A 15,270-nucleotide genomic window follows, 5' to 3' on the forward strand; every position below is an offset into this window, starting at 1 on the left:
TGATGTATATATGTGTGTGTATATATACATATATATATTATACATGTATATACATACATATGTATATACATGTATAATATATATGTATATAAAATGTATATTTATATACATAAAATTTTACACAGGCCACATTTTATGTATATAAATTAGAATATATTAGAATACAGAATTGGGTAAAAGATGAACAAATTAAAACATTTAAAAAATTAGAATACAGAATTGGGTAAAAGATGAACAAATTAAAACATTTAAAAAATTAAGTCAGTTATTTTAAAACTAACACTCTAGGTATTGAATTTCACTTGCATAATACTAGATGGCAAAAACTTTCTGTTTCTCAATAGTTGAGTGTTTTTCTGAAGCAGGATGCAAAGTGAGAAGAAATAAAATGCCCAATAAAGATCATTTTTTACAATGTTTCCAGCCACAATATAGTATCCCAAATAAAAAGATGTGTCATGCCCATAGCCAGAGGAAAAAAATTGATTGCTGTTGTATATTCATAATTACAAGTGGCAGTCCCACCAAATGTGCCAAATGAACAATTCTACAAAAAATTCTGTGAATTCTGCATACAGGTCAAGACAATCCAATACTTTTTTCCAACTCTTCTGCCAGTTATTCAAATGTAAAATCAGCCGATGAGGCTAATTTGTCAATAAGACCAGAACATCCTTTGGTCATTTATTTTATTAAATGTGCTCTTCATAAATTCTTGGTCAGCAGATATGATGCAGAAACTAGATTTCTGAACTTAGATTTATCCCAGAATTCTAAGTCACTTGCAATGTAAGTCAATGTAATAGAATTTCTGACTTCCCATTTCACAAATGACAATCTTATTGTAAACAACTATGTACATTTTATATAAAAATATATGTTATATGGTTCATGTAAATAAAGTATGAGCTATTATATGTCTTGTCGCACAAATGGCATTTCAAAACATTCGGCAAAATCATATTTTAAAAATGCTCTAAAACTACCAAGAAATACTGCCTCAGAAAATTTCTAATGCGAAAGTTTTCTTTTCAAATGAGTATTTTCATAGAAGATGATATATTCACCTTCATAGGAAAAAATGACATGAGGCTTGAAATCATGCAAAAGAGGGTACAGACAAATTTATGGATATGAAAGGATACTGCAGCAATGATAGCAAAATATGTGTTCTTCAAAATTTATTCTTTAGATAGAAAAAAATAATTTTAGATGCAGAAATATTCTAAAAGGTTAGGTTAAATAATTTGCTAACTGGATCTTTGCTATCTCTAACTCTGAATAGTCTTTGGAAACTGCAGTTTGTCAAAATTAGCTCAGCAAATCAACACCCTCTTATGTGAATATTTTCAATATAAGCTCCAAAATATCACCATCCAAATACCTTAATTTGCTGATATTGAGAAATAACTTAGAAGAATGAGGCAAATTATTAAATATGAACAACCAAAAAGTATAAAATAAATGTGGTTGACAAAATTTTTCCTAAGCTACAGATTTACTGACATCAGTAAACCCTGACTAAGGCAAACATAGTATCTGTGGCTCTTAAAGGAACAACAAAATGCAATAAAAACTCAAAATGAATAAAACTGCTAATTTTAAATCCCTTTATCATGTGTTGCTGACATTTATCTCTCTAGCTTTATTTACCCACATCAATAAGCATTTTCAATTTCTAATGTAACTATTCCCAATATTTTCTTTCTGCTTTATTAAAAGGTGCTTTGGAGGAAAAAAATGGAAAAATTAGAATGCTGTACTTCTGTCAAACAGCGCACCCTTGTGGTTTATTTTGTATCCTGAACAATAAAAATTAAAGTGTGTCTAAAATTCATATACTTAGAACCAATTTGGTCATAAATATTTTTCTTCCAATTTATCTTGCCCTCAACATGCTATCGCCTTCAATCACTAAAAATAGTGACATTTTACATTTTCAAATTCAAAACTAAATTGTTAAAATAGATAAAAATGTTTATAGTGATAATGACCATCTTTAAGTTTAATACAAGCAAGCAGTAAAATAAGTATGAGTCACTCATAAATTCATATGTTTTGCTGAATTTCCTGAATATCTGCACATGGCTATATAAACCAGGTTTTTACTATTTTTAAATTTATTATTATTTTTTAAAGACAGGGTCTTACCCTGTCACCCAGACCGGAGTGCAGTGGTAAGATCAGAGCTCACTGAAGCTTTGAATTCCTGAGCTCAAGTGATCCTCCCGCCTCATCCTCCTGAGTAGCTGGGACTACAGGCACACACCACCATGCCTAGCTGATTTATTTTATTTTATTATTTTTTTGTAGAGACAGGGGTCTTACTTTGTTGCCCAGGCTGGTCTTGAACTCCTGGCTTTTAAGTGATCCTCCTGCCTCGGCTTCCCAAAGTGCTGGGGTTATAGGCATGAGCCACCATGCCTGGCCTATAAATGATTTTAATTCAAGGATCAATTATATTTATATGCATTATGCCATGTAGAATATAATTTATTTGGACCTTAAGTTTTCAATATAACCTTATCTAAATTCTGGCTTTTCTATAAAAACTTAAGAAAAATACTGCTAAGAATTACATGGTCCAATTACCATAAAATTAAATGTAAGCAATCTTTACGTTATCCAAGTACTCCTGAAAATTTACCAGATATATGAATGACATAGTAAAAGTTTACGATCTAAGTGTGACACATTCTCATTGTATACACTGTACCTGGCTATGAAAGCAATGATTAATGTTTACTTATCAATTCTCTTGAACATCTACCATGTTACAGAATTTTGCTGGAGAACACAATCCCTACCCTCAGGGTGGGGAAAAGAAAATGGTAAAATTTAAGAATGCTGCAAGTTTTATGCCGTAATACAACCCTAATGTTTATCTTTAGAGGAGGAGGTAAGAAAATCATGTTATACCTATCAACGTAATATTATGCGATCCTTCAAAAAGGGGAAGCCCTTTATGAACTTCTAAGAATATCCAGAATAAATAATTCAGTACCAAAAAGTAAAGTGTAACATGCATGCAGTATATGGCCACCTGAGGAAAAAAATAATATTTAGCATGAATATTGGTTTAAATATGCATACATCATCTCTGGAAAGATACACAAGAAACTGTTAATAAATAGTGGTTGCCTCTGGGCAGCAAAACTTGGATGGGGTCAAAGGTGGAGAATTTTTACCCTATTCCTCTTTTTATCTTTAGAATTATATAACATGTACTGCTTATACATATGCAAATAAGAAAAAATGAAAGAGGACAAGAGAAGCAAATTCAGAGACAGCAAAGATTATTCTATGGGAATCTTTAGAAAACGCTCCATGAATCTGGTAAAAGAACAGACATCCTTTGGATGGGTAAGTAGAAATGAAGAACATGGAAATGGGGCCATTCCATTCTGAAAAGACAGAACGAAGGATTTTGCATCAGCAACAATAAGTCAAATCTTCTGGTTAGAGAGAGTATCCTATCCTATCCCATCCTATAAATTATGAGGAATTAAAAAGTTTAAAAGTAAAATTGTGATCATTCTGTAGAGGATCTTGAATGTCCAGAAAAATGACAGCAAGCTATGCAAAGTTTCTGAACTGAAAAGTGATAATTAAAAAATACAAATGTGGCAACCACGTTGAGTATTTCAAAGACATGTTAAGTACTGGTTTTCTCTTTATACTCTGCCCTGGATTTCTTTATAAAGGACATCAGCAGAGAGAATAAAAGACATCATGAAGGGAGACTGAATGAAGGATTGGTCTCTAATTAGATGTAAAAGGAAAAAATACATCAAAGATGATCTTGAGCTTTTCAGTCTGGTAGAAAAACAATGATTTTGGTTTTAAATACGTCTTCCAGGTAGTCAATAGCAACTGTGAATTCAAACTGCAGCTGGAAGAATATTGATATTGGAATTACAAAGTTAATGTATAGTTTCCTAGGGCTGCCCTAACAAATTACTGTGACCGTGTGGCTAAAAACAACACAAATGTATTCTTCTACAGTTCTGAAGCCCAGAAATCTGAAATCAAGGTGTTGGCAGAGTCATACTCCCTCTGAAGGCATTAGGGAGAACCCTCTGTTGCCTCTTCCAGGCTCTAGTGACTCCTGGTAATCTTTGGCTATGGCAGCATAATGCCAATTTCTGTCTCTGTCTTCTGTGTCTCTCTGCCTATGTGTCTCTTCTTCTTATAAGGATATCAGTCACTGGATTTGGGCCTGCCAAAATCCAAGTATTTGTGCTAAAGTTACGGATCTAGAGGTCCTATCCTATACATAATCTAGAGATCCTTAACTCGAGTACATCTGCAAAAAATATATTTCTAAATAAGGTCACAATCACAGGTTTTGAAGGGTTAGATCTCAGACATACCTTTTGCAAGGAACACTATTCAAACCACTATAGTTGAGAACCATTAGCCCACAAACTCCAAAAAAAAGAGATGTCTTCTCTGAAAGGGTGTAGTAAATATAGACCAAGACCATGGATTTGGCACCTCCAAATTTAGAAAAAACATATAAGAAATAGTGACAAGAAAAAAATAAAAATAGAAAACGGCTCAAGACCAAGGAAGAGAAAGAAAAATCAAGACCAAGGGGGTAATTAATCACATCAAATATATCAAGAAGTTAGTTGCAGAGATGCCTAAGAAGGTTTGAATTTGTGTGTGTACTACAGCTTAATCACTAAGAATTTTTGTAATGAATAAATAAAAAATGGTTCTTCAGCTTCTCTAGGGAAAAATAAATAATTCTGGGTCCTCCTGAACAATACATCAAAGAACTACCCAGATGTCCAGATCAAAAGAAAAAATAATTAGAAAATTGTAGAAAGATGTGTACTTTGCCAAAGGCAACATATTGGAAAAAAAAAAAAAAGATTACTTAACACAGGGGCAGCAACTGGTCACAGAGCAGAGGGAAAGAATCAAAAGAAACAGTTTTCAGTGAGGTCACTGGTAGCACAGCCCAGAATTTTAAGAAACAGACTATTAGAAAGACAACACAGACCTCTTGGGGAGCCAAGTACAAAGAAAGTTGACTGAAATAGATTGAATGAGGACAGCTGGAATAAATATTTGTGAGCATGGGCTAAAATATATTTCTCTCTCTATATATATATATTATATATGTAAAAAGACAGGTGGCTACTCAAAGGTATGGTAATTTATACTTTATATGACATAGTTTATGGTAATTAAAAACATACAACAACCCTAAAAATGCTACTTTTTATTGTGAAGAAATTTAAAAGGAATACAAGCGCAAAATAAAGTCTTTGGGACTCTGACTTGACCCCTGCTTACCATGCTTAATTTCAATCTCTGTTTCTTGCTCATGCCCAGGCATGCCATAATCTTCACATTCCTGCATCTCTGAACAGGGTTCCTTTGCCTGACTAATGGACTTCCACACATATTTTAAGAGTGAACTCAAGAAACATCTCTTCTGTGAGGATTCACCCAACTCTCAAGCAGTTACCCTGCAAAACTTTGTCAGTATACGATTCTATTATTTGAAAAAAAGTTATACTCCTGATTTATAAGATTTCATACCACAAATATTAAATTAGACAAGAAAGTCTTAATAGAAATAAGAATCTTAATAGATCATTTTCCAAGTACTGAGGTTAAGCATTTTAAAAATTCATTTCTATCTCTTTGAGTTCCACGTATGATAGTCTATAAACTACATTTAGAAACTATGGTTAATATTTTTTAAGTCAAGGAAGCACAGAAATGTGTATCAGGTGCTTGGGAAGAGTTAATTTATGTTAGCATTGCATTTACTAAGCTCCCAAAGGAAAAACAAAATCTTTCAACTAGATACAAGAAAACTTCTCAGTGTCTCAAGTATCTCCAAATATAATCTGCTTTCAAAGTTACTTAAATCATTCTGTCTGATTACCAGCAACAATATATACAGTCTCATCTTCAATTATATACCTAAAAATCCATTTATTTTTTATATGAATAATGCAAGGAATTTGTAGATTGTTTAGTCATGAAAAGTAGTTTTGCAATGGATTGCCACAAAATGGCACACTCAGGGGAAATTTGAGATTAAAGGTGAATAATAATAAGAAACTTTTGAAAAAGGTACACCTAGAAAAGTGCTTTGAAGATAAGGGTACATAAAGGTAACTGTGATATATTCTATATAAAAAGGTTTATTTTCTTTTTTTCACTATGGAGTAACTATGTACCAGGTAGATACCAGGATATTCCCTGAAGAATCTCAGTCAGGTCAAGAAGATACGTGTGGTTAGAAATTCATGAACACAATTCAAAGAGTGTGTCACTGTTTAAAAAAATAATTATTCAAACGTAAAGACTGTATTTTCATTTCTATTATATGCATTAAGGAAGAGCCCTTAGGCATTAGCAAACCAAGACTTTAGGTTTTTGGAGACATATATATATATATATATATATATATATATATATATTTTGTTTGTTTGTTTGTTTGCTTGACTATGAAAGTTACTTAAAACTAACATTTACTCTTTACTGCATCACAGACCTGTATGTATATAGAGGATCTATTCCTAGTACCAATCTTAGAAGGAGCTGTTCGTCTTATTACATATTAGTAGCTGTTACTAATTATCAACTGTTATAGGACTACTTATTAGTCTACCCGGAAAAGATAATTTAGGTAAGAGGAAAAATAAATGGTACCCTGCATCATCCTAAAAAAAAACAAAATAGAAAACAAAACTACGCACCTTATCTGTCTCATCAACGCTCATGGATTTCACTATGCAAGAAGCAGGCCTCTCCTGGATGTGTGCAAGGTCCTGGGGGACACTCTGAGATGCTGGCATTGGGGGCAATGGTGCCCGCCTCTTCTTGGGTGCATCCGACGGCAGGGTGTTGGAAATATATGGTTTGGAAATGGTATTGGACCTTGTAAAAGTTGGGCGGTGCTTGTTTACTAGAGGGGTTGCAGGTGCACTTGCAGTCTAGTAAAGAATGATAAAGCCAAAATCTAGTAATTTCAAGATATTGGTAAAAAGCACCAGTCATTAAAAATATTTGAAGAATCTTACAAAATGCAATATAAGACAATACTTACTTGGTCCCGCTTTTTCTTACTGCGTTGAAAAAAACTGAAAAACCCTTTATTTTCTTTCTCCTTCATAATGTCTAGGTTTTGTGATATTTGGCAGGACTCTAAAATAGAAGAAAAGCATCTTACTTTTGTACCTGAGATTGTTCACATCCAAGATTTTTCTCTTACTGTCCTCTTTGCAAACATACTTAATACTAAAAGCTACCAGTTATAGTCTACAAACAAGGCACTCTGCTAAGCACCCTAAATTTTATTAAATTCTCAAAGCAATAAGCAAATATTGTTCCTGTTTCACAGCAGAGGAAACTGAAGCTTAAAAAACTAAGATAAATAATCAAGGCCAACACTCAGGAAATGACAGAGCTATGACACAAACTTGGTCTATGTTCTATACAACATTTCAGAAGCAGAAGTAAAATAGAAACGACACTTCAAATTAAACAAGATACGAAATTCTACCACACAGTTTGTTCCTTTATTTTGATTATACTTTTGTCTCACAGCTAAACTGCTCTGAAATATTTTATTCTACAAATGTGAGTCATTATAATTGCTCAGTACTTTGTTAAATGTTTCATAAATGTTATTCAATAGGGTGGGTCTCAACTGGGGCCAATTTTGCCCCCCAAGGGACATTTGACCAAGTCTGGGGAGTATTTTGGCTGCCACCATTGACAACAGGGTTAGGAGACTGTGCTGCCGTCATTTACTGGGTAGGGGCCAGTGAGGATTCCAAACATAATACATTGCAAAAGACAGTCCCCAGTGACAGAATTATCTTGTCCCAAATGTTAACAGTGCTGAAAATTAGGGAGTGGAATTTTAGTAAGAATGGCAAATGTCAAACCTCAAGGTTGTATACATAATATTTATATAAAATTTTCCAAAAAGCATCTCCTACTGTTAACTGAAGGGCCTACAAGCAATGATGCAGCCAGTTAGTGCTGAGCCCCCCTGGTCCACATTGGCTCTAATTTCCATTTCCCGTTAAACGAAACCAAGATTACTTGAGAATGGTTGATTCTCTGTTGGTATCAAGAAATGTACAATATAAGCTTAGAACATCTAGCCATACTAGAAAGAATACTATCAAAGTCTACCAGGTTGTGCTAAAAGGACTCAGGAACCAACCTGAAATGGTTTCTACCGGTAAAAATAAGGATAAATTGGATGCCATAAAAGTAATTCAATAAACTGAAACATGTCACATGTGTTTAATTTCATATATTCATAATGATACTTTAAAAAATAAAAAGGCCAGTTCTGGTGGCTCACACCTGTAATCCCAGCACTTTGGGAGGCTAGGGCACGTGGATCAGGAGGTCAGGAGATGGAGACCATCCTGGTCAACATGGTGAAACCCCATCTCTACTAAAAATACAAAAAATTAGCCAAGTGGTGGCAGGCACTTGTAGTCCCAGCTACACAGGAAGCTGAGGCAGGAAGATTGCTGGAACCTGGGAGGCAGAGGTTGCAGGAAGCCGAGATGGCACCACTGCACTCCAGCCTGGCAACACAGCAAGACTCTGTCTCAAAAATAGACAAATAAGGGCAGGGCACAGTGGCTCACGCCTGTAATCCCAGCACCTTGGGAGGCTGAGGCAGGCGGATCATGAGATCAGGAGATTGAGACTATCCTGGCCAACATGGTGAAACCACATCTCTACTAAAATACAAAAAAAGTAGCCAGGCATGGTGGCATGAGCCTGTAGTCCCAGCTACTTGGGAGGCTGAGGCAGGTGAATCGCTTGAACCCGGTGGCGGAGGTTTCAGTGAGACGAGATCATACCACTGCACTCCAGCCTCACCACAGAGTGAGACTCTGTCTCAAAAACAAAAAAATACGCAAGGCTATTTGTTCACTTTTGTGTTATGCTAGAGAACCAGTCCATTATTTTAAACGCCGGTGAAAGGAAATAATCAAACTTTAATTTTACCTTTTTCTTTTTCGAGACAGAGTCTTTTTTTGAGTCTCACTGTCACCCAGGCTGGAGTGCAGTGGTGAAATCTGGCTTGGTGCAACCTCCACCTTCCAGGTTTGAGTGATTATCCTGCCTCAGCCTCCCAAGTAGCTGGGACTACAGATTCATGCCACCCTGCTTGGCTAATTTTTTTATTTTCAGTAGAGATGGAGTTTCGCCAGGTTGACCAAACTCCTGGTCTCAGGTGATCCACCCGACTCGGCCTCCCAGAGTCTTGGGATTACAGCCGTGAAACACTGCCTGGCCTATTCTACCTTTTTCTGATTGAATTAGATCTAGATAGCAGTCAAATAGCTGACATTAGGAGATGTAATACTGTTTGCAATAGACTTTCACCATTTTTCAACTCTTAATTAAGATGCTGACAAAGATCACTGAAGGCTAACATCAGAAAAAATAACTTTTTACTTTTGCTAATGGAAGTACACAGTAACATTTTTGACGTATTCTTGCCAAAACATCTCTCACCACAATCTGATCAAGCCTCTAGATTTAACCATCAATTTATTGGAAATAGAGGGGAAATTTACACTGAAATAACATTTCAATGACATTTACAATAAATTAAACATTAAGTGACACCAGGGGAAGCAATCAGTACAAATCTGAAGACAGGAAACTATAAAACGAATGACCTTGTTTCTTTAATAAATGAGTAGCAAATTTTTCTAAAAACCTGGAAAAACAATGAGTGATGATCTGTAAAATTCAAAAAATATTTCTTCTACTAAGCAACATATGGATTCTATGGTAAATCACAATATAATTTCAATAACATTTGAAATAAAATGTTGCATATTAAAATTTATGAGTCATAACTAAAGAAAAACTAAGATAAATATGTAATCTCAAATGCTTTTATTTAAAATACATGTCTAAAAAAACAAAATAAATTAAGGCAAAATAGGAGCTACTTCAGGAAAGCAAAGCTAGTTAACACCAAATAAATATAGTAATGCGAAATTCCTCAATAACATGTTAAAGGAAAACTATTTTACAAAGTAAAATTTTTAAATCTGACGATTAAAATATTAAATAAGTGGCATACATTCTGCACAATGAGTTTGACAATGCTAGCAACTAATAATAATGAACATGTGGATAGCATTTTACGGTAAAAGTTTTTTTGCATGCCTAATATATTTCTTAGAATGACCTCGTGTGGGAAGTATCAAAAGTTATCACTCTGAGCCCTTTTCCTTATTGGAACATGCTAACATTTACCCTGCAGGATATAAAAAAATGAAAGCGGTGGTATTACTCCATTACACTCTCAGGAACTATAAGTGAACAGAGAATTTTAATAACTTGCACAAAGACAAACAGGCACTAAATGGTAGTTGGTATCCATTTAAAGATTTATATTTATAATTTTTTTTTAGATTTGCCACTATTTCATTTTAAGATGGAATACACCACTTATCACATACGGATACACAATTAAATTTAGTCAAAAGAGTAGCTGAAAAATTCATATGGTTGTGCAAATACAATAAGTATAACCAGAATATTTTATAGGTTGTTTTTTTCTTATTTTTTTTTGAAACAGGGTCTTACTCTGTCACCCAGACTGGAGTGCGTTGGCAAGGTCATGGCGGCTCACCACAGCCCTGACCTCCCTGGGCTTACGTGATCCTTCTACCTCAGCCTTCTAAGTAGCAAGGACTACAAGCATGTGCCAACACACCTGGCTAGTTTTTGTACTTTTTGTAGAGATGGGGTTTTGCCAGGTTGCCCAGGCTGGTCTCAAATTCCTAGGCTCAAGCAATCTTCCCACCTTTGTCTCCCAAAGTGTTGGAATGATAGGCATGAGACACCGTGCCTGGCCCATATTGTTATTTTTGATGAAGAAATTTCCAGGTACATGGTCATCCGGCACACAAGTTAGCCCTTAAGTCTTCACTTAAAGTTCTATATCAGGGATCACAGCAAGTCAGGTTAAACACTAAGACAAGCAACGGTTTGAACTTACTTAGAAAAGCAACTCAAATATGGTAGTTTCTTGTTTCTAGAAGGAAGGCTAAAATAACTGCATGAAAAGTTTTAAGTTGTCAAATAATATCAGAAAAAATAAGGAAGCGAAGGCATTGACAGCATTTGGATCGACCTTGTGGATTCTGATACTGTAAAGCTTTCTTAATTTTACTATTTCAATCCCTTGAGGTTTGTTTACAACATTTAATATTCTGAATAAACCACATCTTTCCATTTCTGGAAGGGCTATTAGAAATCAATGCATTCAGTACCTTCAAAATGAGTCCAGAAAGTTTACAGAATTTGCTTAGGATGATGTAGACAGAAAGTGGCAAAATTAGGAGTAAAAGTCAAATACAAGTAACAAAATGTTGTTGTTTGTACTAGAAAGAACCACAGAGACCACTATTTCTAATCTCTTTATTATTATTATTATGGAAGTAGATGAGATTTCAGTAACAAGTAATATATGCAGTTTGTTACGGTTTGTTTTTTAGTAGAGTGGTAATTATTAGGGTAATCAATTATTTGGGACTTTTTCTTAACGGGTGAATAAAGACTTCTACAATTTATTATTGGACAATTTTTAATACATTTTTTATCTATGAAAGGAATGCATGCCCATTATATAATTATGTATTATAAAGAAAAGAAATGTGAAAAAAATCACCTGCCATAACCCTATCACCCAAATTTAACCACTATTAAAATTTTTAATGTATTTCCTTTCAGCAATTTCATATAAAAGTATTTTTTCACCTATTGCATCAAACACACTTATACGGTATAAAGCTAATTTCAACATAAGTATTTTCCACATTATTACAAAATGTTCACAAACAATGACTGCAGAATTTTATATGATGAATATAATATCCCATTATTCTGAATTACTGTTCAGTGAATAGTCTGAGATGCTTCCTTGGTGCTACCAAACTATAATGATTTGTACCAAATAAAAATCCTAGCAAAATAATTTTTCCTTATATGAGTAAAAAATGTTTTCCCATATTGTTAGAATAATATAATTTTTAAACATTTGTTGAAATGAAATTATTATAATTAAATTTGGAAATCAAAAGGAAGGAAACTATACTTTTTTTTAAGGAAATAAATTCAAATATTTTCTAGATTAAAATCTATTAAAGAATAAACATGTTAGTGATGTTAAGAAAAGGTAAAATTAGAAGTTTATTTTCAATAGATCCAATTTCATGTTATAATTTGTTTCTACTGATTCATATGTCTTACCTTGTAAAGATGACTTACTGAAGACAGTAACAGAAGTGGCTACAGAAGGAGGGGTATAAAAGAGGGTAAATTGACTGTGAAGATGATGTTTGTTTAAGTATAAAAAATCACTGAGTTGAAAAAGTAGTCTATGTATTACATAAAGCCACAACCTCAGGATAAATTTTGAAGTCTTTATGCACAGAGTATGTAAATAATTGTCAGCTTCACTAAACTTTTATTTCTCCTAGTAAAACGGATTCATTTTGAATAAACGTTTGCATTTGTCTACTAGACATCATACAAACTAGCATTATCTAAGATCTCCAAATGTTTATATATTACATCATTCCTATAGATTAAAACTGGAAGCTATTTCAGAAACTTTTGGAATTTTTGGATTCATTTCATAAGTTAACTTATTTTGGTGCTAACTTGGAAAAAACTTGGGAGGAAACTTCCAAACTTGAGTGATAACTAAGACTCAGAAAAAAATTATAATGAGTCTACAATAATTCACATTTCATTAGAATAACAATGAATTTACATGAAAATTTTATTTTTTGTTTAAGTCTCAAGGCCATGAAGAATTAAATTAAATCCTACAAAAAAAATTCACAGATAGAAAGAAAATAAAATATGTGGATAATGGCTAAAAAGAAAAGTTTCAATTCCAATTTCAACAACTGAAATTAAGTTAAATGTTATATTTAATTTATATTTATTAACACTTGTCTTCTTATTCCTAATGCCATGTAATTAATTCTGTCTATAGGACTCATTAATTGCCATTATGAACTTGAGAAGACCTACATACAAACATAATGCACAAACATATACAAATATACACATCCCACTAATAAATAAATTAAAAGTCTTACTTACCTCTGTTGACATCCATTGCATATAATTCCCTTAGTCCTAGGTCATTAAGAGATTTTGTCATGTCGAGAGGCTCCTGCGATTGATAATCTTTCAACAATAGAGTATGCAATGGATCAAACTCACATTTGCTACATATAATAGGTGCAAGCTCTTGAAGTGATGCATGTGGACTCACTCTCACTATGGTCTTCTGTGTTTTCTTAAAATTAATCACTACTCTTACAGTTTTCTGAAACACAGATTAAGGTAATAGTTATGCCATAATTTACTGAAACAAACATTCTACAATAGTGAGATAATCTCCAGTTACATATTCATACATAAACAGTGCTTTCCTATTTTGGTGTGAAATTCTCTTTTTGATTAATGTTGCCTCCTAAATCCAAAGCAAATTCTTAGAAACAAACAAATTATTTATTAAATAATACAACCACTCTGTGGTAATATTTTAATCAGATTTTAAAAGACAAAAGAACAAACTAGCCTCATATCTATTACAACTCATGTTTTCACTTTGTTCCTTAAAATATTTACTTTAAAATTAGCAAATATACACAGTACAAAATTATACACCTTTTATCCTATCCTTAGAGGGATATTTATCTTTCAAATAATTTGTCTACTGCCTAAATTTTAAAAGAAAGGCATTTTGGTTACATCACTAAAATTTTTGTTTCGTTTGAAACCTGATAAATGAGATAATCTGTATGAAAAGCTTAGCAGACTTACTGGCATGTAGTCACTTACCAATAAGAGAACATTAGCTGTTGTAGTTAGCTTTTGTTGTTGTTATTATTAGTACTTTGGCTACTTTTAATATTTTAGTCAAGAATATTAAAATCTCTTCATTAGATATCTAGTACTAATAATTTAAAGTTATTGGGAAGATTTTAAGCATGTCATCATTTTATATAATTGAATTAAAGCCTGCATGAAACTCAGCGACATGAGACCATACTAAGTGAAATCTACATTTTGCGGATCCTTAAAGACATTTATTAATAAAACTAAAACACTTTGTATAATCCCATGCTATATCATAAATATAACTATTTCCACCTAGAAAAATAGCATGGATATATAATAAACACCTAGACAGAAACAAATACCTCGATAGAAAGCAGTCCAATATCCTAATATATATTAATAATATTCAGTCATATTGTAGAAAGCAAGTATGTTTTAATATTTTCAAAATCTCAACTTCTTTGAAAAAAGCTTTACAACAATATGAAGAAAATGCAAGAACATGTATGTTTAAGTCACATGTATCAATTTAATAGACAAGCTTTCATATACAGTATGAAATGAAAATGGTTAATGTTCATAATGAAAGAGTATTTCTTGAAACCCATAAAATTCTACCCTATTGCTTATATCAATAGAACAATTTTAATAAGAACTGATGATATTAGAATGGTTGTGGTTAAAATTTTTTGCATAAATTTTGTACTTTAGAGAAAATAGAGTTAATGTGTAGTACATATTAAGAGTTTAGATGTTAGTAAATTCAAAACACAATGAAGAGTTGGAAAACGACACACACACACACACACACACACACACACGAATAGATATTAGAAAGTTACAACTGCTGCTTACCAAGTATACAGAAGCCAAAAAATTATTTTAAGAAATTCTTACAGGAATTTTCATGAAGATTCTAAAACCTTCCTTTACATATAAAATACTTTTTAAAAAGAGTAGCTTAGGTGGGCACGGTGGCTCACGCTGTAATCCCAGCACTTTGGGAGGCCGAGGTGGGCGGATCAGGAGGTCAAGAGATCAGATCGAGACCATCCTGGCCAACATGGTGAAACCCCGTCTCTACTAAAAATACAAAATTTAGCCGGGCGTGGAGGCACGTGCCTGTGGTCCCATCAACTCAGGAGGCCGAGGTGGAAGAATCGCTTGAACCCAGGAGGTGGAGGTTGCAGTGAGCCGAGATTGCGCCACTGCACTCCAGCCTGGTGACAGAGCAAGACTCCATCTCAAAAAAAAAAAAAAAAAAAAAAAAAAAAATATTTTAAAATACAAATCATTTATAATTGGTACATTCTTATGCAATCATAGTGATCACTTTAGGGCACTTAAATCTAAAAATTGCCCAAATTCTATTTAATC

The 15,270-nt window shown here is 33.4% G+C and overlaps 1 protein-coding gene across 10 annotated transcripts in view; it reads right to left on the minus strand.

The window, feature by feature from the left end:
* Positions 1 to 15,270, minus strand: part of COBLL1 (cordon-bleu WH2 repeat protein like 1) — a 160,247-nt gene that overhangs the window by 31,259 nt on the left and 113,718 nt on the right. For 7 of the 10 annotated variants that reach the window (XM_037745695.1, XM_017548163.2, XM_037745673.1 and 4 more), the window contains 4 exons: positions 13,147 to 13,375; positions 12,283 to 12,321; positions 7,079 to 7,176; positions 6,729 to 6,965 (listed from right to left, as the gene is read on the minus strand). In XM_037745695.1, the coding sequence (XP_037601623.1) occupies positions 6,729 to 6,965; positions 7,079 to 7,176; positions 12,283 to 12,321; positions 13,147 to 13,375 (603 nt within the window). The remainder of the gene's footprint in view (positions 1 to 6,728; positions 6,966 to 7,078; positions 7,177 to 12,282; positions 12,322 to 13,146; positions 13,376 to 15,270) is intronic. The other 3 variants (XM_017548177.2, XM_017548170.2, XM_017548156.2) reach the window with 1 other exon arrangement.

The sequence above is a fragment of the Cebus imitator genome, unplaced genomic scaffold (genome assembly GCF_001604975.1).
Source record: "Cebus imitator isolate Cc_AM_T3 unplaced genomic scaffold, Cebus_imitator-1.0 Scaffold10, whole genome shotgun sequence".
Taxonomy (NCBI): Eukaryota; Metazoa; Chordata; class Mammalia; order Primates; family Cebidae; genus Cebus; species Cebus imitator.